This window comes from Cololabis saira, chromosome 9, assembly GCF_033807715.1.
Source record: "Cololabis saira isolate AMF1-May2022 chromosome 9, fColSai1.1, whole genome shotgun sequence".
NCBI lineage: Eukaryota > Metazoa > Chordata > Actinopteri > Beloniformes > Belonidae > Cololabis > Cololabis saira.
The window spans coordinates 43688836-43710867 of NC_084595.1; the positions used below are offsets into that span (position 1 = coordinate 43688836).

Below are 22032 nucleotides of genomic sequence, written 5' to 3' on the forward strand. Positions count from 1 at the left end.
GAAAAAAGCTTTCTGGGCCCCATGGGATTTTTTGTTGCAGTACCGCGGCTGGCCACTGGAAAAAATCGGCGTGCCTGCTGAGCGCGAGACTGGGGGCCTGGTTTGCTCACCCAGCGCATCCGCCGAAAAAATTTCTGACTTCCTGGTTTACTTCCTGGTACACGGGCCCATAGAGCATGCGCAGTTGAGTCACCTCCCATGATGCTCTGGGGCCTCCCATCATGCCCCGGGGCAATGTGAACGAGCGCTGCGCGCTCTGGACAAGCGCTGCGCGCTCATGAGTCCTTCAGACCGGTAATGATAGATGTACACAATGAAATTAGGGATTTATAGGGCAAATCAACCGATGCTGTTCTCAAAGTCATGGTTATAGACTATACATGGTTCATTTGTGTGTTTTTTTTAATTAAAGATAAAACGAGTCATTTTTATTTAAGATGAGACACCCCAGGTTAATAGGCTAAAATAGGGTAAAAATGTAAATAGCAGGTATCACCATGAAACTTCCCAAGTTTATTACTTACATTAAGACAAATATTTTTTGTATTACAAGTTTTGTCAAGTATTATGTTTAAATATGTCAAATATTATGTTTAAATATGTCAAATATTATGTTTAAATGTGGTTAATTTACTGCGTTACACAGAGGCTACGCCGTAGGCTCCGCGGCTCCGCTGACCCTACGGCGTAGGAGCCGCGGAGCCGCGGACTGCCCACTGCCCACTGCCCTGCGGGCACTGCCCGGCTTCGCAGTGCCCGCGGAGCTGCGGAGGTGCAGCTTCCCCGGGAGCACTGTCATAAAATAAGCTGAGGATTAAGGGTTAAGATGATGTTAAACACATGACATCTAAAACTCCACGGCACCGTCGCAACAACTACGACACATCTCTCTCCCTGCACGTTTGCTCAAACCTGATGGAGGTCAGTTTTATTGTGAGGTGGGGATCTCACGCCACAAGCTCATTTTGTTAATATTGACCCTCATTTAGTCCCGTGCAGGGCGCTGCCTCCAAATGAAAGAGCAACAGAAGAATACATATTTGAAGTGCGTTAGGTGTGTGTGTGCAGGAGGATCTCAGTGGAAACACCCACACCTGCGCCTCCGCGGAGCCGCGGATGATCTACAGGATCATTAGAATGCTTATGAATGTGGTCGAAAACGCAGATCTTCGGTTATGTGTGGATGCAAATGTTTTTATAAACGGAGGGGGGGAAATATTCGTTTTTAAAAATACCCGGCTACGTGTGGACAGGGTCTTAGACTTGTGTTATTCCTGCCTGATATCTTATTTTCACAAACCATACACCGTTGGCTACAACGGAAATGTTTAAGTGCAAGAATGACAAACCATTATTATTCTTGCTATTAAACATTTCTGTTTGGTGCAAATTGGCAATGCAATGTGTTTCTGAGTGATTATTCCGCCGAACGGCTTAGTTTCAGCCATCCTCGTTCCCGAGACACACACGACCGCGCTTTGCGAGTGCACGGCACAGCCGTGACGTCACGCCCAGAAAGAGACTTTTCTTTGACTTTTCTGGCCGTTATAAAACATTTTTGACGGATATAAAGTCCATGACTTAAAAATATAGAATACAAAGATTAGTAATTGGTGGTGATTACAGCTGGAGGTGTCCTGTGAACAGTTTTAGAGGCTTCTCTTTTACTATTGCGGTCTATGGGAAAAAAGCTTTCTGGGCCCCATGGGATTTTTTGTTGCAGTACCGCGGCTGGCCACTGGAAAAAATCGGCGTGCCTGCTGAGCGCGAGACTGGGGGCCTGAAATGGACGCAGAAGCGCACCGTACGGTGTGCGTCGCCTGTAACCTACGGCGTCAAGTCATGTAAAGTTTTTCTTCAACGCTTCAAAAAAGACATAGGGCCTGATTTACTAAGATCCTAAATAAAGAGTACTAAATTGCGTGTGCACTGAAAAAGTTCGCACGTGCTGTTGTGTGTTTTGCGGGTGATCAACTAAGAATGCGTGCGCAATTGATAACAGGTGCAAACCTCAGTATTTAAATGAGGTGTTGCGTGTCTTACGGTTTGCGCCATGGAGAGTCTGGATGGAAAGCAGGATAGATTAGTGGAAGAGGCAAATAAACACATTCATGAACTACAGCAAAGAAATTTAAACATTACCAAAAGAAACGCAATATGGGAGAAAATCTGCGATAGAATAAATGCAGTTGGTAAGACAAAAAGAACGGCAGATGAGGTTAAAAGAAGGTGGCAAGATATAAGGCGAAGAACTAAAGAAAAAGTGGCCTTTATTAAAACTTGTGCAACCATTTTTAAAATAGCATGCAGCAGAATAAAGACTCTCTCTGCTATTCTTTGATTTTGGGCGATGTCGCCTCCTTGCCACAATAACAGCAGCCATCGGAGCGTAATGCTGGGCAGATTAGCACCTTCCTTTCGAACGTATTAAATACAGACACAATCACAATCCCCGCAATTACTTTCAGGCTTGGTAAATCTCATTGCGTGTGGTAAATGGACCAATTTGCATTTTCCCCTCCCAGTATTTAGCGATTTCTGGCGGGTACGCCCCATATTGATTATTCGTCAGGGCAAAAGTACTAAATGAACAGAGTGTGCTATTTTGCTCATTTGAGAGGTGCAGTCGTCTTTGCACGCTGTTAGTAGATCAGCTTGCACATTGGTTTGCGGGTGATGTCAAGTTTGCACACGTTTTTACGCACGCAAACCTTTAGTAAATCAGGCCCATAGTCTGTCTGTTGTTTCTGTGAAGGATCAATGAAGATGTTTTTCATTTATTCTGGAGTTGCTCTTTCACTACAAAATTATGGAACAATATCTGTAATTTGATTTGCGTTTGTGTTGAACCATATTTCTCCCTTTGCTTTGGACATGTATTGTTTGGCTTCATTGACTATCCATCTGTTAAAAAAAAACAAACAATTTTATATCTTTAATCTTATTATACTGTTGGGAAAATTGTTTATCCACAAATACCGTTACATTAATATTTAATATCCTGTTACAGAAAAGAGCGTTAAGGATCATTAATAGATCCGACTATTACAAACCAACAAATAATCTTTTTATTAAATATAATACCGGTACCTTAAAATTCCATGATATAGTAGAGCAGAAAACTGTTTTATTTGCCTTTAAAGCCCAACAGAAACTGCTTCCAAACTGCATTCAGGACCTGTTCCAGATAAAAGAAACCGCTCTGACCTGAGGGGGAAACTCATGTTTGAGATGACGACAGCAAGAACTAATATTAAAAAGAGATGGACATCAGTTAAGGCTAGAGAAATTTGGAATAGTTGTAATAACAACCTAAAAATGTGTCGTTCTATCCTCAAGTTTAAGAAATTGTTTAAAGAAAATACTGTAAATAAATATAAAACACTTTAATTATAAAGTATACTATCAAAAACATTCTAGAATGTGAAATGTCAATTTTATATTTTGTCTTACTTATTTTTGTCTTCTTTATGTATTGTTTGTTTCCACCGAGTAAAAGATAATGTCTCATATTTTTGCTGATCATAAGAAAAAAGGGAAGGCACTATAAACTACGGCTTCAGCTACACCTTTTCGGCAAAAGAAATGTTTTTTTTCTTTCCTTTTCATCTTGTTCTGCAAAAAGTGTGTACAAGCCGAAAAAAATAAAGATTAATTAATCAAAAGCCTCTTTTTTGCATTTTTGAAAATGAGGTCAAACATTATATGAGAAGCATTAGGGTTAGGGCTAGGTAGGGATGGGCGGTATGGACTAAAAAAATGTATCACGATAATTTCTGGAATTTATCCCGATAACGATAAAAATGACGATAAAAAAAAATACCAATTCAACTCCATCTTTGTAACTATAAATCTATCTCGCTCTCAGATCCGCCATGTTTGTTACACAAAAACGTCATCAACAGGAATTTTTCTTTCTTTCTGGCTCATTTCCTTCCTTCCTTCCTTCCTTTTTCCCTTCCTCTTTTCTCCCTTCCTTCACCCCTTTCCTTGTTTTCTCCCTTTCTTCCTTCCTTCCTTCAGGTTCTGCATGGATTTAACACGCGAGATGACAAATTCTTATCGTGAGGAATTTTTTGGACGGTTTATCGTGAACGGTAAAATATCGCCCATTCCTAGGGCTAGGGCTAGTCTCTCCACCAATGCAAAGGCTATCAAGGTTTGTGTTCTCTCAGATGTCAAATATATGACATTTGCAGGGACTGAAACTATTTGAATTGTATTTCTTATTTTGTTTTGAATGAGTAGTTAAAAATGTGTCTACGAGACAGTTAATACAAAACAATGTGCAAACATGAAGCTGAGCCAGCTCATTGTTTCAGGGCTCCATATCCTTGATTATCATTCTGTTCAGCAGGAAAAAGATTCACACGTATGTCTTTAAATACTCATACTACCTATTTTACAGAATCAGAAAAATGTTTACATAAAGTTGTGTGAAAAAGTGTTTGCCCCCTTCCTGATTTCTTATTTTCAGGCATCACTTTTTCCACACAGGGCCATGTAGGTTTGGATTTTTTCCCCCTTAATAATAAAAACCTTCATTTAAAAACTGCATTTTGTGGTATTACTTGTGTTATCTTTGTCTAATATTTAAATTTGTTTGATGATCGGAATCACAAAAAAACAAAAAAATAAGAAATCAGGAAGGGGGCAAACACTTTTTCACACAACTGTACATTTGGAAAAAGAGACATATCTGTTTCTGTGTAAATCATACTAATTCTCAAATTCATTCAGAGTATCTGAGGCTCCAGAGCTTTGAATAGAGGACTACAGACAAAACTTTCTTTAATCATATTTTTATTAAACTCACAATAAAATCATATTAAAATAAACATCAAACTAAAGAGACCAACCAGAAGCTTCAATGATGTCACCTAACTGACAGGATCTTAGTGTGAAAACAAAAATGTTAAAGATTTTCACGCAAGAGATTTGGACTGAAGGAGCGTTGAGACTGGGCGAGTCCGAGTCGAGAGCCGACCCTCCAACTTCCTCAGGAGTTTTCCTGCCAGAGACAGAACAGCAACATTAGCTGGTATCAGAAGCCGGGGTTAATCCCTCCAAACCACGCGCTACTTTCCACCCGGGGCTTTACCGCTCACCTGTGGCTGAACTCACACAACAAGCCTTCAGGCTGCAGTGTTTTCCAAGGTGCACAAACACGTGTGTAAAACATCTGCAGCACATGCTGATGTCGGGGAAATGTCTCTAAATGTCACTCTTCTACTTCCAATGTCATGGTTCACATTTGCAGTTCAGTCTAGTATTTAAGGGGTCCAGTATTTAAGGGTCTCGTTGGGGGCGGAGCCGGAGACCTCAAGTCCTGTTCAGGGTTGGAGGATTTTCATGGCTTCTTTTCTGCTTCCCATTAGGAGTCGCCACAGTGATCGCTGGTTACACAGATCCTGGAACTGACAAACAAACACCAGCTAGCCACCATCCAACCATCATCCAACCACCATCCATCCTCTGCCCACCATCCAACCATCATCCATCCATCCATCGGGGCGGCAGTAGCTCAGGTGGTAGAGCACGTCGTCCAATGATCGGAAAGTTGGCGGTTCAAATCCCGCTCCGTCCCAGTTGCTGTCGTAGTGTCCTTGGGCAAGACACCATACCCACCTTGCCCCGTGTGAATGTTGGTGGTGGTCGGAGGGGCTGTTTGGCGCGATATGGCAGCCACGCTTTCCGTCAGTCTGCCCCAGGGCAGCTGTGGCTACAAACGTAGCTACCACCACCGGTGAGAATGTGTATGAATGAATAATGATCTCTGTAGAGTTCTGGGTGCCTAGAAGGGCGCTATATAAAACCAAGCCATTATTTTTATCCATATATCCATCCACCCATCATCCATTCTCCACCGCGTCATTCAATTTTTCAATTAAATTTTATTTATATAGCGTCTAATACAACAGAGTTGTCTCTAGACGCTTTCCAGAGACCCATACCCAGAACATGACCCCCGAGCAGTTATTACATAAACAATGGCAGGTAAAAACTCCCCTAGTGGGAGAAAAACCTTAAGCCAAACAGTGGCAAGGAAAAACTCCCCTTTAGGAGGGAAGAAACCTTGAGCAGGACCAGGCTCATAAGGGGGGACCCTCCTGCCGAGGGCCAGACTGGTGGGTCAGGGACGGCAACAGCACAGCAGGCAGGTGGAAGCAGCAACGGGATGACCAGGGGTGGGGACCGCAGGCCAGCACGCAGCTCCCGAAGCTCCGGCCCAATCAGCAAGTCCCAGGTTGGGGTGCAGGGTCAGGGAAAGACTTGTGCTCCGTAATGCAAGCTACAAGCCACCCACGACCACCTGCAGAGAGAGAAAAGGGAGGAGAAGGGGGGCCAGCAACGGGATGACCAGGGGTGGGGACCGCAGGCCAGCACGCAGCTCCCGAAGCTCCGGCCCAATCGGCAAGTCCCAGGTTGGGGTGCAGGGTCAGGGAAAGACTTGTGCTCCGTAATGCAAGCTACAAGCCACCCACGACCACCTGCAGAGAGAGAAAAGGGAGGAGAAGGGGGGCCAGCAACGGGATGACCAGGGGTGGGGACCGCAGGCCAGCATGCAGCTCCCGAAGCTCCGGCCCAATCAGCAAGTCCCAGGTTGGGGTGCAGGGTCAGGGAAAGACTTGTGCTCTGTAATGCAAGCTACAAGCCACCCACGACCACCTGCAGGTTCCGGTGTCCGGCAAAGGATGCTGCAACATGGACAAAAGAGAGAAAAGGGAGGAGAAGGGGGGGCCAGCACAAGAAACTACAGGAGCGACTCTGACACACTAAAGTTTACACTACCTAGAGATTTACCAACACCAGCTAGAGGTTTACTAAACACTAACTATAGGCTTTACTAAACAGAAATGTTTTAAGTTTAGTTTTAAAGGTGGAGGTGGTGTCAGCCTCCTTAACCCAGATTGGAAGTTGGTTCCATAGTAATGGTGCCTGATAGCAGAACGCCCGCCCTCCAAATCTACATTTAGATACTCTAGGAACTACGAGTAAACCTGCACTCTGAGAACGGAGAGCTCTGACAGGAACATAAGGCACTATCAGGTCTTGCAAATAATGCGGAGCTAAGCCGTTTTGGGCTTTATACGCAAGTAATAAAATTTTAAATTGGATTCTGAATTTTACGGGTAACCAATGGAGCGACGCTAACACGGGAGAGACGTGGTCTCTCCTGCTAATTCCTGTCAGTACTCGTGCTGCTGCATTTTGGATCAGCTGGAGCCTATTCAGCAAATTACTTGGACATTCTGCTAACAACACATTACAGTAATCTAGTCTAGAAGATACAAACGCATGAACTAGTTTTTCTGCATCACTCTGCGAGAGGATTTCCCTAATCTTTGCAATATTACGGAGATGTAAAAAGGCTATTTTACAAACCTGATTGACATATGGTTTAAACGACAAATCCTGATCGAAAATAACACCAAGGTTTCTCACAGTTGCACTGGAAGCCATCGCAACACCATCTAATCTCTTCCTAAGATGCTCTGGACCAAGAATGATAACCTCTGTTTTATCTGAATTTAGAAGCAGGAAATTTCTGGACATCCAGTCCTTGATGTCCCTAAGACATGCCTGAAGTTTAACTAACGGTTCTATTTCATCCGGCTTCATAGACAAGTAGAGCTGCGTATCATCAGCATAACAATGAAAGTGTATGCCGTGATTCTGGATTATACTTCCCAACGGCTGCATGTATAAACTGAACAAGATTGGCCCTAGCACTGAACCCTGCGGAACACCATAACAGACCCTTGACTGTTCTGAAGAAACCTCATGTACATGAACAAACTGGAACCTGTCAGATAGGTATGATTTAAACCAACATAGAGCTGTCCCTTTAATCCCAACAACATGCTCTAACCTGTGCAGTAAAATGCCATGATCTATAGTGTCAAAAGCAGCACTGAGGTCCAGTAGAACCAGTATGGAAACTAATCCCTTATCTGAGGCCATAAGGAGGTCATTCGTGAGTCGAACCAGTGCTGTCTCTGTGCTATGATGCATTCTGAACCCTGACTGAAAGACTTCAAACAGATCATTCTTATACAAATAGTCACATAACTGGCTTGAAACTGCCTTTTCCAGAATTGACATTCTGGAAAAGGCAGGGTTCTGTTCGACAGAACCCTCGAGTCATTGAACTCGAGGGTTCTGTCAGACCAACTCTACGATGCTCAAGATGCTCTTGATCATCGTAGAGTTCATCGCACTTGCCCCCTCTGGCCGGAATAACGTGATCTAATGCCCCTGCATTCATCTGCACGGCCCTAATGCCCCCGTGAGCTAGGAATAACCCTCTTAAATCATGGGGATGTATTTTCCACAAACACACGTGCTTCATCTGTCACTTTTTTAGCCAGTTTATTGTTTGCTTTGTTATTTTATTCCACGTGACAAAGCGACTGCCGCCACATCTTCGGCAGCGCTGTCAGCGCGTCTCTGAGGTGTTGGATGCGTCTCTGGGGGCCTCCTGGTTCCAGCCAGGGCCCTTGGGTTTGGAGAAGGAGCCCAGCTGCTTGGTGTTGACGTCCCTCAGCTGCTCCAGCTGCCTCTGGCCGCGCCGGTACAGATACTCGATGTGCATCACATCCGTCTTCTTGATGCCGGCGTTCTCCCTGAACTCGTCCCGGATTCGGGGGATGAAGCCGGGCTTGTCTCGGCCGGCGCGCAGGAAGTGGCGGTACAGAGCCAGGACCTGCTTCTGCAGCTTGCTGTGCCGCGACATCGCACGCAGGCGATCTGGGCGCCGAACAGAGGAGGATCTGATCACCGCGGCTCTGCAGGCCGCTACAAACGCATGGCTGCAGAAAACCTGCCTCCGATGTGCACGTCAAAGTCAGGGGAAGATCTCTGCCCTCTGGCGCCTGATCCGCCCTGAAGGGGGTGCTGCAGCTTCACCTGATACGTCTGAGGTCTTCAACGGGATCTGCACGAGAAATCAGAGAGTTCAGATTAGGGCTGTCAGTTTAGCATGTTAATTAGATTAATTAATTACACTCCTAATTAACGCGTTATGAAAATTAACACAATTAATTATGAGTGGCAAAATGCGCGAGCATTTTATATTTGTCCCATTGAGGGACCCGTAGGCCAGTCAAACTAACAAAGCAGGTGACAGACCTGGACGCTTAAGGGAAGCGACTCAGCAAATCTTTGCTGGGGCCTTTGAACAGCAAGTTTATGTATAAAAAGAAAGACATAAGTAAATTAAAGTAAAAACGGTCCTTGCGTGCTAAAAATAGGCAATTCGGAAAAAAAACGTGAGGAGAATTTCAAATGATCCTGGCGGCGCTGAACGGGAGATGCTCCGTCGCCGGCGTCTCAGCCTGGACCTGGCAACATCCAGGAGACGCCAGCCGGGTTTCATGGACACAAACCGGACCCTGCTTGTCCTGAAATGGACGTCTTTTTACTTTCCCGTCACGAAACGAGCTGAAAGTGAAAATGGATCCATCGATCACAAGCTGTAATACAAGCATGGATGTCTGAAGGGCCTGCAGAGGAAGGTGAGACATCACTGAGGACAAGTCACTGAACCAAAGCTGGTGGACCAATCTGAAGCCAGACAATGAATGACACAAATGGCGCTTTTCCACTAGTACCTACTCACCTACTCGGTTTTGCGCTTTCCCACCAGGGGTCTAACGTGCCGAGTAGATACTTTTCTGTAACTATTCTGCCGAGGTTCTAAGCGGCTGAGTCGGCTGTATCTGACATCACCACACTACAGACCACCGATTGGTCGGGGGGTTGGAGTCAGACGTCTGAGTCAGGAGGAGGAAATCAGAGAAAGAGACTCTGACGGATTCTTGTTCATTTTATTCAACCAGCAATGGCAGCACAAAAGTCTGTTTCTGATCCAACTCTGAGGGTCAGATGTTCATAAACCTGGTGCTGAGGAGAGAATTAAAAAGGGATCTAGACGGTGATAAGGAACGACCAGATCTACCAGGAGCTCTGTCTCTTCATAGCTGCTCACGGCTCCAGCTGACTTTTCAGCAGCGCAGAGACAAATAAAAAAAAAAGCGTCGCTACTTGAAGCTTCTTTCACTCTCATTTTTTAAACTTGATATCGAACACAAGCCACAGACCCAGCAGCACATCTATCATCTCCTCCAGGTTCTACATCTTTAGTGTCATCTTCGTTTAGATACACAATCAAATACGTCACAGCAGCTTCACTCCAACCTCCTACTTCTGATCTGGGTATTGAAAAGAAACGAGGGCAAGGCGGGTGGAGTGGAGACGAGGCGAGTCGGGGTGAGTACAGTAGGTACTAGTGTAAAAGCGCCAAAAGTTTCCCGCAGCGTCAGGAAGAGTCGAAATTAAAGAAAGGACATTTTGTAATTTAGTTTTCTTTAGTTCTTTGGGTCCCCCTGTGGGCGTGGAGGTTCAGCTGTGTTTGTGATGCTGTCCGACCTGAACACCACACCAAGCAAACACTTTTTGTTGCTTACGCAAGACGTTAAAGGATTCAGAGCAGTGGAACCGAATATAGTTCAATTAACAATAGTTAAAATACAATTTCCCAAATAAACACAGATCACTGGAAGCTATTTCTGATCCAAATGAGCCCACTTCAGCACAAGTTCTTCAAAACAGCAAAGAAGAGTGAAAGAGCCCCGTGTTCGTTTGTCTGGTGCACTATAAGAAAACCAGTGAACAGAATCAAAGCTATTACAAGCTTTATTATAACATGCACAATGTTTTCCAGCCGGAGGAACACTTTTCTCAAACCACAGAGGTAGGAGAGAAATGCACACCGTGGTCATGGATCCAGTCGTATTTATACTGAAAAGGGAGGTGTTCTTTGTACGTGAACCCCATCTGCCAAACATGTCAGACTGTGGCAGGGTGGAGGTGCAGCAGCCACTCAGGTGATGGGTCACAGGTGTGTCCCATCAACCTCTCCACCCTGCCTGCCTTTATAAGGCGTGGCTGCACAGCAGCAAGGGGCTGTGAAGGAGCTGAAGCACGTGTCTTGGGTGTGATTGCAAATAAAGGAGTTCTGCACTGAAACCCCGTGTCCTCTCTGTCCTGTCGGTCGGACCCCCGTAGCACTCGCCCTACTACACTGGCGCCCAACGTGGGGCCCGACAGGATGGAGGAGGGAGGCACCGGTCCTGGGGACCGGCCCGACGCCGAGGGCGACCCTCCCGACCGGTCCCGCTGGTCGGCCCGACGCCGAGGGCGACCTCCCGACCGGTCCTGGGGGCCGGCCCGACGGACCTCCCGACCGGTCTTGGCGGCCGGCCGAACCGGGAAGGCCGGAGGCGCAGACTGCGGTTCCGGGCTTCCTCTCCCGCTCCGAGGGGGAGGGGGGGGGGCTGAGGTTGGTGATGGGGGTGTGTGGCAGGGTGGAGGTGCAGCAGCCACTCAGGTGATGGGACACACCTGTGACCCATCAACCTCTCCACCCTGCCTGCCTTTATAAGGCGTGGCTGCACAGCAGCAAGGGGCTGTGAAGGAGCTGAAGCACGTGTCTTGGGTGTGATTGCAAATAAAGGAGTTCTGCACTGAAACCCCGCGTCCTCTCTGTCCTGTCGGTCGGGCCCCCGTAGCACTCGCCCTGCTGCACAGACCTATGTCCCTGTTTATTGCTTCCTACTTGAGATGTTGAAAACAGTAATGTATAGAGCAGTCACACACTGGAACCATCTCCCCCCATGTATAGTTGCAATAAACAAGGTGTCAAGTTTTAAAAGGAAACTGAAGCAGCTGTGATTCAGAAGGAAGTCTTGATCGGTCCTAGGTATATATTGTGATTATTGTGCAAATTATAAGTACCGTATATTATTTAAATTTAATAGTAAATATATTCTAAATCACTGTAGGCTATGAGTGTATATATATATAGTAGTATGAGTATATTATAATGTATGAGTATATTATGATATGTAGTATATTTATACTACTATGAATAGGTATATTATAAAGTCGTTGCAAAATATTTTGCTCAAAAGTGGATACAGATCTGGTGATAGTAGCAAATATTGTTACTTAAGATGTGGATGGTTGGTTACTTAATCTTTTATTTTTGTTTCAATTTATTATTTCAGGAATTCTAGTGAATGTTTTTCACCCTTTTTTGAGTTGTATTATTGTATTATTAATCTTTTGTATGTCTATGTGTGGACCCCAGGAAGAATAGTCTTCCCATGGTGAAGACTAATGGGGATCCTTTTAAATAAACAAATAAACAAATGTCAACCCAGATAATGGAGACCCATCAGTGTTAAAACATATGTTTCTCTTCATTGTCTTCACCTAAAGAAACTCTATTTACCAGCCTAGTCATAAAACAGGAGGTGACCCTGCAAATAGAGAAGAACCACCAGTGTAGAAAACCCTTCAAACCTTTAAACAATTTCATAAAATCCTAACAAGAGCCAACCTTTCAGGTTACAAGGTCAAACCCTGGGTGCTGTTTGTGCTGCAGCAGTGGATGTGCTGCTGCCAGGTCCCCACACAGCTGCTGACAGGGTCTCCACTCGTCCCTTAAAATACGGAATTGTTACGCAATTGTGAATTAAAAGTTGCGTTCCGTATTGAACCAATACGGACATATATTATGCTCTTATTTATTGATGTCATAATATACAGGTGAAGGTCGGAAAATGTGAATATATTGCAAAACTTCATTCGTAGAAAATTCAACTAAAGGTGAAACAAAATTATTATTTCCCACTACATTCAAAGTGAGATATTTCAAGCCTTTATTTGTTATAATTTTGGTGATTATGGCTCACAGCTTATGAAAACCCAAAATAGAATGAATGAAATCAATAAACAATTCAATCATCAAAATTATAACAAATAAAGGTTTAACACATCTTGCTTTGCATGTAATGAGACTATGTAATATAGTATTACTTTCACCTTTAAGTTGAATTATTGAAATAAATTAACTTTTACACCATATTCTTCACCTCTATGTATATTCTACATCTTGGCTGATGTGGACATACATAACATAGGAGGCTTCAGTTGCTAGTATGGTTGGCTGTCTGTACAGTCAAGTTCAATGTTATTAAAGCACTTTAAACTTTAAATCAAAGCATTTTGTTTTTTAATATAAAATAAACACATTTCTAGGCAGTTTTTGGGGATGCTGAAATCGGGGGGTCCCTTATTTCTATTTCTGAAAGGTGGCAACCCTAGCTGCTGATGGTCCAGGAGGAACCAGGAGGAACCAGCAAGGCGGCTGTGCATCAGCTGCAGGATCAACAGGTCAACAGGAAAGAGGGCCAGACGGGGAAACTCACCTGTTTGGACTCCGCTCCACAAACTGCTCATCTCAGTACGACTACTTGAACCTGTTAATATGTGAGCACAAGCCCGTCAGACCTCCCTGTGTTAGCTGTTCCCTCGTGGAATCAGCTGTGACCTTAATACGTAACGACACGGAGGAGACCACGTGACTTCTGGCTCCGGACTTCAGAATAAAACACCAATTCAGACCATCATTTTTTTAAATTATTATCTAAATACATATGTATCTATATTAAATTAATTAAACATTTTTTAAAGTTCGTGATTACTATGTTTCCTTATTTCATCAAAATATAGGCATTAAAAGTTTTCGGTGAGATTTTAACCTTCATACCGGAAACAGAATCATTACGCGCTTCCGGTTTGGCTTCCTGGTGTATCAAAACAGTGTCAAAACAAGACCAAAGACGGGGACCAGTACGGACCAGTACGGACCGAGAACGGGACCAGGATAAAGGTCGCGGCAGAGCTGAACACCGACAGGTTCGTCCTTTTCTTGGTAGCTTGTGGTTATTATTACTGGACGTTTGATTGAGGCGGAACCAGCTGACCGGTGTTCTGTCAATCCTTGCTACCTGCCGAGAAATGCTACTTTGTGGTTCTGCGCATGCGCACAGTCGATTTTCAAAGTTTGATTGACACGCCCATCATTTCTTGCACCATGTAAAATGGATAATATGGGATTTTGAATATTTGATCCTTCAAAATACACGACCCATGACATGAATTGCATTACACTTTGTGAACATTATACAATAAAGAGGAAAAAAAATACAATTCTATCGCTTTATTTCATATTCATTCAGTCATTGGCCTTTATTTAACCAGGCAGGTCATTAAGAACACATTCTTACATTCATACAATGACGGCCTGGCAAGCATCTACTGTAGATTCAGTTCTTTACAGATTAGTGAGCCCCCATCCATCTTTCTTCCCGAGAGAGCCTTCGTCTCCGAGGTGGTCTCGTTTCATCCCTGTTCGTGTCGCTGACCTCTTGGCAGTTAACAGAACCAGTTTCCACATGTTCCTCCAGGTTTCTTTTTAGGACTACTGACTTTTCCAGGAACATGTTTTGCCTTTTTTTTTTTTTTAGATGTTCTCAGAGTTTCTGTGAGTGAGGAGAGGGCTTGCTTTTGCCTTCATGCAGACATGGAGGTGACGGCGGTGGAGCAGCAGCAGCAGGTGGAGGAGGAGGTGGAGCGGCTGCTGAGTGGCCAGGGGTCAGAGGTCAGCAGGGTTGACGTGGGCCTGGAGCAGAGCAAACCCGCCACCCTGAGGAAGAACGTCACGTACATCGTCTGTGCTGTCATCTTCAATGATCAGGTGAGTTAGCAGAGAGGCAGATGACCAGTCCACCAAGGGATTACAGATGATGACACTTTGTTTTGGTCTCTTCTTTGCTTCCAAATAGTGTAAACACATTCAGAAATACAGCATATTGAACTGAATTTCATTCACCCCTAAACAGACAGATGGATTTATTACATCAAATTATTACATCTTTATTAATCCACAAAATCCAAAGAATGCAAATCAAACAGTACATTTAAAAGAATAATAAAAACCAGTATGATGAAGAAATATCATAATTATCAAGTTAGGTGGGTTTTCTTTTTTTTTCTGTCTCTTTTTAGCACTCTTGTCATATTTTTTTTTCCTTTGAATAGAAAAAGAATACGACTATCTGTGTTTGACGACAGCTATTTTGTATTATTTTATAACTTTGTTGTAGTTTTTTTTTTTTAATTATGTTGATTCGAAAGTGTTCTTTTTTAAATTGCATAATTTGTCTTTTTTTTTATTACATTAATTGAAATTTGATTTCTTAGGAAAAAGGGACGGATAAAATAAACTTAAGTCTTCTTTCTGTTTCCTTTCATTCAAGGAAAGAGATTTGTTGTAATTATATTGAACTGTTTTGTTTTTCTTTTAATGAATGAAATAAAGAATAATAATTGTAAAACAATCCGTTTTTGTAAATACCCGGCTATGTGGAAACGTGGCCTCAGAAAGACTGCAGCTGTAGTATTTTTTGAATCTGGTGTCCATCTTCCACGCTGCTGAGACTTAAGCTGGTGTTGTGTTCGTATAGGAGGAGGTACTGATGGTCCAGGAGGCGAAGCCGGACTGTTACCGGCAGTGGTACCTTCCTGCAGGCAGGGTGGAGGTGGGGGAGAGTCTGGAGGAGGCGCTGAGGAGGGAGGTGAGACACTCACACAGGACAGCTGCTGCCGTGGCCTAGTTCACCATCACACACGTACACACGTACATGTACACGGAGCTGCAGGTGTGTTTGTTGGCAGGTGAAAGAGGAGGCGGGGTTTGACTGTGAGCCAATCACCATGCTGCTGATCCAGGAGCAGGGACCGCAGTGGATCCGCTTCATCTTCCTGGCAAAGACCACAGGTCAGAGGTCACACTCAGGTGTCACAGAGCTCACCTTTGGACGTGCAGCCCCTAAACGAGATGTTTCCACATCCATAAGAAAAAGTAACCATTTATCCCCAAAATAATAAGAAAAAGAAACCATTTATCCCCAAAATAACAAGAAAAAGAAACCATTTATCCCCAAAATAATAAGAAAAAGTAACCTTTTATCCCCAAAATAATAAGAAAAAGTTACCATTTATCCCCAAAATAATAAGAAAAAGTACCAATGTATCCCCCAAATAATAGGAAAAAGTAACCATTTATCCCCAAAATAATAAGAAATGGTACCAATTTATCCCCAAAATAAAAAAAAGTAACCATTTATCCCCCAAATGATAAGAAAAAGTAACCATTTGTTCCCAAAATAATAAGAAAAAGTAACCATTTGTTCCCAAAATAATAAGAAAAGGTACCAATTTATTCCCCAAATAATAAGAAAAAGTACCAATTTATCCCCAAAATCAAAAGAAAAAGTAACCATTTATCCCCAAAATAATAAGAAAAAGTAACAATTTATCCCCAAAATAATAAGAAAAAGTACCAATTTATCCCCAAAATAATAAGAAAAGGTACCAATTTATCCTCCAAAATAATAAGAAAAAGTAACCATTTATCCCCAAAATAATAAGAAAAAGTAACCATTTGTTCCCAAAATAATAAGAAAAGGTACCAATTTATTCCCCAAATAATAAGAAAAAGTACCAATTTATCCCCAAAATCAAAAGAAAAAGTAACCATTTATCCCCAAAATAATAAGAAAAAGTAACAATTTATCCCCAAAATAATAAGAAAAAGTACCAATTTATCCCCAAAATAATAAGAAAAGGTACCAATTTATCCTCCAAAATAATAAGAAAAAGTAACCATTTATCCCCAAAATAATAAGAAAAAGTAGCCATTTATCCCCAAAACAACAAGAAAAAGTACCAATTTATCCCCAAAATAATAAGAAAAGGTACCAATTTATCCTCCAAAATAATAAGAAAAAGTAACCATTTATCCCCAAAATAATAAGAAAAAGTAGCCATTTGTCCCCAAAATAATAAGAAAAAGTAACCATTTATCCCCAAAATAATAAGAAAAAGTAGCCATTTGTCCCCAAAATAATAAGAAAAAGTAGCCATTTGTCCCCAAAACAATAAGAAAAAGTAACCATTTATCCTCAAAATAAGAAAAAGTAGCAATTTAAACTTATATGTATGATATTTAAACCTTTTGTGTTAAAAGCTGAAGAAGGATCTAGAAAAAGGACCCTAACATAAGACTGGGGGTTCCATCTCTGTCTGTAGGAAACAACATCCTCCTGAAACATGTCCATTGTGATCTTTCCAACGTTCCTGTAGATGGAGGCGGGTTGCAGGTGGTGCAGCCCCTGCAGGCGGTGCAGCCGCTGCAGGCGGTGCAGCCGCTGCAGGCGGTGCAGCCGCTGCAGGCGGTGCACCTGTTGCAGGTGACCACGTTGCACATGAGCAGCTTCAGTGAAATGTTGTGTGTGCTTCCGTCAGGTGGGAGTTTAAAGAGTCTGGCGGCAGCAGACCAGGAGTCTCTTCAGGCCGCCTGGTGGGACAGACAGTCCCCCCTCCCTCTCAGGGGACGAGACATACTCCGCCTCATCGACTATGGACTCAAGTACGACGTCAGGCTTGTTTGGTGGATGGTCTGCACTGCTGCAGCTGCTCAGCCCCGCACGGACCCCGCTATCTGATCAGTGGAGGCTGTTCACCTCCTGCTGTCCTCTGTTGATCTCCCGGGTTAAAACCAGACACTTTTCCACTAGTACCTACTCAGTCCGACTCGACTCACCTCCTCTCGGTTTGGTTCTTTCCCACTAGGGGACTAACGTGCAGAGTAGATACTTTTTCTGTAACTATTCTGCCGAGGTTTTAAGCGGCTGAGTCGGCTGTATCTGACATCATCACACTACATGCTAGGGGTGTAACAATACATTAATCTCACGATAACGATACGATATTATAGCAGTATTTTTTTAACAACCTTGCATGAGGAACATATGACTAGAAAAAAGTGTCTTTTATTTGAAAGACACAAAATACAAAACAATACTGTGCGTTTGCCCTATTGTTCCAGTTTGTAATGCTTTATAACTGTTTAAGTTTTAAAGAGAAAGCCAGGCCAACCATTTTCCACAAACTGAACTAAAAGTAAATGTCAGGTTTGCATTATGCATCATCAGTTTCATACAAGTACAAATATTTTGCCACAAACTGAATAGTTTCTCTCATGTATGATTTGACTTTTTTCTTTTCCAGAAATTTAACAACTAAAATTAAATAAATAAATAAAAGTAAATAAGTAAACTATGAAAAGTCCCAAACTCCAAAGTCAACATGACTGTTATTTATCTTGTGCCAGAGCTCAGAGCTTCACCTGCTCCAGCCTGAGGCCGTAAGGTGAACCCGTTATCGTTTCATTCTCCCACCTTTGGGGACGACACAATCTTTACATCATAAAACAGATTGATTCATGCTCACCTTAGAAGTAAAAGTTCAGAGCTCAAAACCCCCCAAGAGTCCTGTGATCGGGACCAAAACGGTACTAGTTTCTTCTGAGCGGGGTCAGATTTTGGTCCGCGGGTCGAGGTCGTCACGTGATCCCGCTGCACCAATAGGATGTTACCAGTAAACACAATAGATTAATATTAATAACCCAATATCGCGCTACAGTTTCACCTCCACGACACGTATTGTGGCGTTTTTGTATCGCAAAACTTCGTGGCACGATATATTGTTACACCGTACTACAGGCCACCGATTGGTCGGGGGGTTTGGCCCAATCGCACAATAGACTAGTAGCAGCTTGGCTCCAACACGCCTACTTCTGATCTGGGTGTTGAAAAGAAACGAGGGCAAAGCGAGTCGAGTCGGGCTGAGTAGGTACTAGTGGAAAAGCGCCAATGGAGTCACTATAGGCTCCGTATTCTTCTCCTTTTCAACCACCTATTTTGATCTCAGCTATCTGTAGAGGAGCTTTCTTTGACTCTGAAAAGTGCTATACAAATAAAGTTTGATTTGATTTGAAAAAACAAAAAGCTCAATATTGTGCAGCGCCCCCACTAAAAAGAGGACAGTGATTGTTGACCAGCATGAAGCTGAGTTCAGGGTCTTGACTGTGCCCCTGTGCTGCATTCAGGTACCGCAGGGATCCCGGGCATCCCGTCACGCTGCCTGTAGACCTGAGCTGCCGTCACGTGGTGCAGAGGCTGGTGCTGCTGTTCACCGTCCAGGACCAGGTCTGGATCCTGCTGCTCCGAGGTGAGACCTGCTGCACGCTGGAACCAGACCCAGACCTATTCCCCCCCATCCATCCATCCATCCATCCATCCATCCATCCATCCATCCATCCATCCATCCATCCATCCATCCATCCATCCATCCATCCATCCATCCATCCATCCATCCATCCATCCATCCATCCATCCATCCATCCATCCATCCATCCATCCATCCATCCATCCACACTGCAAAAACTCAAAATCTTACCAGGAATATTTGTCTTATTTCTTGTTAAAATGTCTAATTTTTAGTCAAAAAATCTCATTACACTGAAAACAAGAGTCATTACCAGAAAAATAACTTATTTGACAATTTTCACCTGTTTCAAGTGAATTTTCACTTGAAATAAGTAGAAAAATCTGCCAGTGGGACAAGATTTATCTTCTTATTACAAGCAAAAAAATCTTGTTCCACTGGCAGATTTTTCTACTTATTTTAAGTGAAAATCTACTTGAAACAGGTGAAAATTGTTGTTTTTTCCAGTGATGAGTCTTGTTTTAAGTGTAATGAGATTTATTTTTACTAAACATGACTTTTTAACTAGAAATAAGACAAATATTCTTGTTAAGATTGTGAGTTTTTGCAGTGATCCATGTTACTTATCCTGTGAAGGACAGAGTCATATTGATAAGTTCAGAAAAGTGTTTTTTATTGTTGTGTTTTGATGTATTTGATGTAAGCCCAGTGGATATTTCAAGCTTACAGAAGGCTGCATTTAACTGCTGCTATGTCATTCCTGCAGTATTTCTGCAGCTGTTTTGGTCACTGCTATTATTTGTAATATATTATATTATTTGTAATCAGCACAAATTATCTGTCCCCATATGATAAAATCCACCACCCCCCTGATTTGTTTTTACAACTCGAGTACTGGGTACGACTGTACTGTATTCAAGCCTCCGTGTCCTGATCTCCACGTGTCCTGCAGCTCCAGCGCTCCACCTCCCCACGGTGGCAGCGCTGAAGACCCACGCCGTGACGTGGTCGGCCAACATGGTGGTGCAGGAAGCGCTGCCCTCGTCCTACTACGACCACGACGTCAACACGCTGGGGGTGTTCAGCCTGCAGCACAACGGCCGGCAGCACGGCAAGACGGACGGCGTGTGCTTCAACACGCTGGTGGCCCTGGTGCCCGACCACGTGCAGCGCGACGAGGACGGGCTCAAGGTGGAGGTGCCGTCCACGGGGCAGCCTCCGCCCACGGAGAACACGCGATACGTCTGGCACAAGGTGCAAAAAGCAGCACTTAGAGAGACACTGTTGGAGAAAAGCAGGAACACCTCCCTGCTCCCACTCCACAGCTTGTACTGAGCACCTACGGGAACTTCCTGTCCACCTCACAGCCCACGCTTTTATTGTGAAAAGAACTTTTATTAGACTGATGGTGCAATAAAACAAAAACCACTGACGTAGGCTGCCAGCGAGGACGCTGCCTGCACCCGAACCATCATATTCCCCAGATTAGATCAAGTTAAGCCCTTTTCCCCAGCAGTAAGGCACCGAGTCTTTACCATGGTGTGGTGTCAAAAGTCATGTGATTTTCTGCTGCAGCCAGAAGTTTCCATCTGTATTAACCCTGTGCTGTCTTCAGGTCAAGGAAGGAAGGAAGGGAAGAAGGGAGGGAGGAAGGAAGGAAGGAAGGAAGGAAGGAAGGAAGGAAGGAAGGAAGGAAGGAAGGAAGGAAGGAAGGAAGGAAGGAAGGAAGGAAGGAAGGAAGGAAGGGAGAAAAGAAGGAAGGAAGGAATGGAGAAAAGAAGGAAGGAAGGAAAAAAGGAAGGAAGGGAGAAAAGAAGGAAGGAAGTAAGGAAGGGAGAAAAGAAGGGAGAAAAGAAGGAAGGAAGGAAGGAAGGAAGGAAGGAAAGAAGGGAGGAAAGAAGGAAGGAAGGAAAGAAGAAAGGAAGGGAGAAAAGAAGGAAGGAAGGAAGGAATGGAGAAAAGAAGGAAGGAAGGAATGGAGAAAAGAAGGAAGGAAGGAAGGAAAAAAGGAAGGAAGGGAGAAAAGAAGGAAGGAAGTAAGGAAGGGGGAAAAGAAGGAAGGAAGGGAGGAAGGAAGGAAGGAAGGAAGGAAGGAAGGAAGGAAGGAAGGAAGGAAGGAAGGAAGGAAGGAAGGGAGGAAGGGAGGAAGGAAGGGAGGAAAAAAGGAAGGAAGGGAGGAAAGAAGGAAGGAAGGGAGAAAAGAAGGAAGGAAGGGAGGAAAAAAGGAAGGAAGGGAAGAAGGAAGGGAGGAAGGAAGGGAAAAAAAGAAGGAAGGAAGGAAGGGAGGAAGGAAGGGAAAAAAAGAAGGAAGGAAGGGAGGAAAGAGGAAGGGTAAAGGAAGGAGAGAGCAGGAGGAAAGAAGGAACAGGAGAATTAGGTTATTTTGACCCAAAGACAGTACCAGGGTTAAAAAGAGGAGCTTTGTTTTTGGATGTGGGACAGTAAAGCTGAGTAACCCTAAGCTGCACCAGGTTAACGTGAGCTGGAGAGGGACTGTCTGTCTGGAGAACAGAACCACCCACCTGTGGAGTCTGGGCTAGCCTCGCGGTGCAACACTGCTGCATCTCACTAAACTAATGACATCACGTGCATAAAAGCATTGTGTTGATGTAGTGAAGCAACACCACAAGGCGTCAGCCGAAGAAAGGAAATCTTGGGCATGAATGTAACTTCTTTTATACTAGTACCTACTCAGCGCGACTCAACTCGCCACACCTCGTCTCGCCTCCACTCACCTTGCCCTCGTTGCCCACCCAGATCAGAAGTAGCAGGTTGGAGTGAAGCTGCTGTGATGTATTTGATTGTGTATCTAAACAGAGAAGACAACAGCACTAAAGATGTAGAACCTGGAGGAGATGATAGATGTGCTGCTGGGTCTGTGGTTTGTGTTTGATACCAAGTTAAAACATGAGAGTGAGAGAAGATTCAAGTGGCGACGCTGAAAAGTCAACTGGAGCCGTGAGCAGCTATGAAGAGACAGATCTCCTGGTAGATCTGGTCGTTCCTTATCACCCGTCTAGATCCCTTTTTAATTCTCTCCTCAGCACC

General features: G+C 43.8%; 2 protein-coding genes across 2 annotated transcripts; one reads left to right on the plus strand and one right to left on the minus strand.

Annotated features, from left to right (window-relative positions):
* Positions 1–8159: 8159 nt before the first annotated feature.
* Positions 8160–13425, minus strand: sdhaf1 (succinate dehydrogenase complex assembly factor 1). The gene is made up of 2 exons (XM_061730163.1): positions 13278–13425; positions 8160–8938 (listed from the first exon to the last, which is right to left on the minus strand). The coding sequence occupies exon 2, from the start codon at positions 8735–8737 to the stop codon at positions 8441–8443; it is 297 nt and encodes a 98-aa protein (XP_061586147.1). The 5' UTR covers positions 8738–8938; positions 13278–13425; the 3' UTR covers positions 8160–8440.
* Positions 13426–14430: 1005 nt separating this feature from the next.
* Positions 14431–20605, plus strand: nudt18 (nudix (nucleoside diphosphate linked moiety X)-type motif 18). The gene is made up of 6 exons (XM_061730164.1): positions 14431–14608; positions 15378–15488; positions 15589–15691; positions 17221–17344; positions 18866–18987; positions 19937–20605. The coding sequence occupies exons 1-6, from the start codon at positions 14435–14437 to the stop codon at positions 20317–20319; spliced, it is 1017 nt and encodes a 338-aa protein (XP_061586148.1). The 5' UTR covers positions 14431–14434; the 3' UTR covers positions 20320–20605.
* The last annotated feature ends 1427 nt before the right edge of the window (positions 20606–22032 follow it).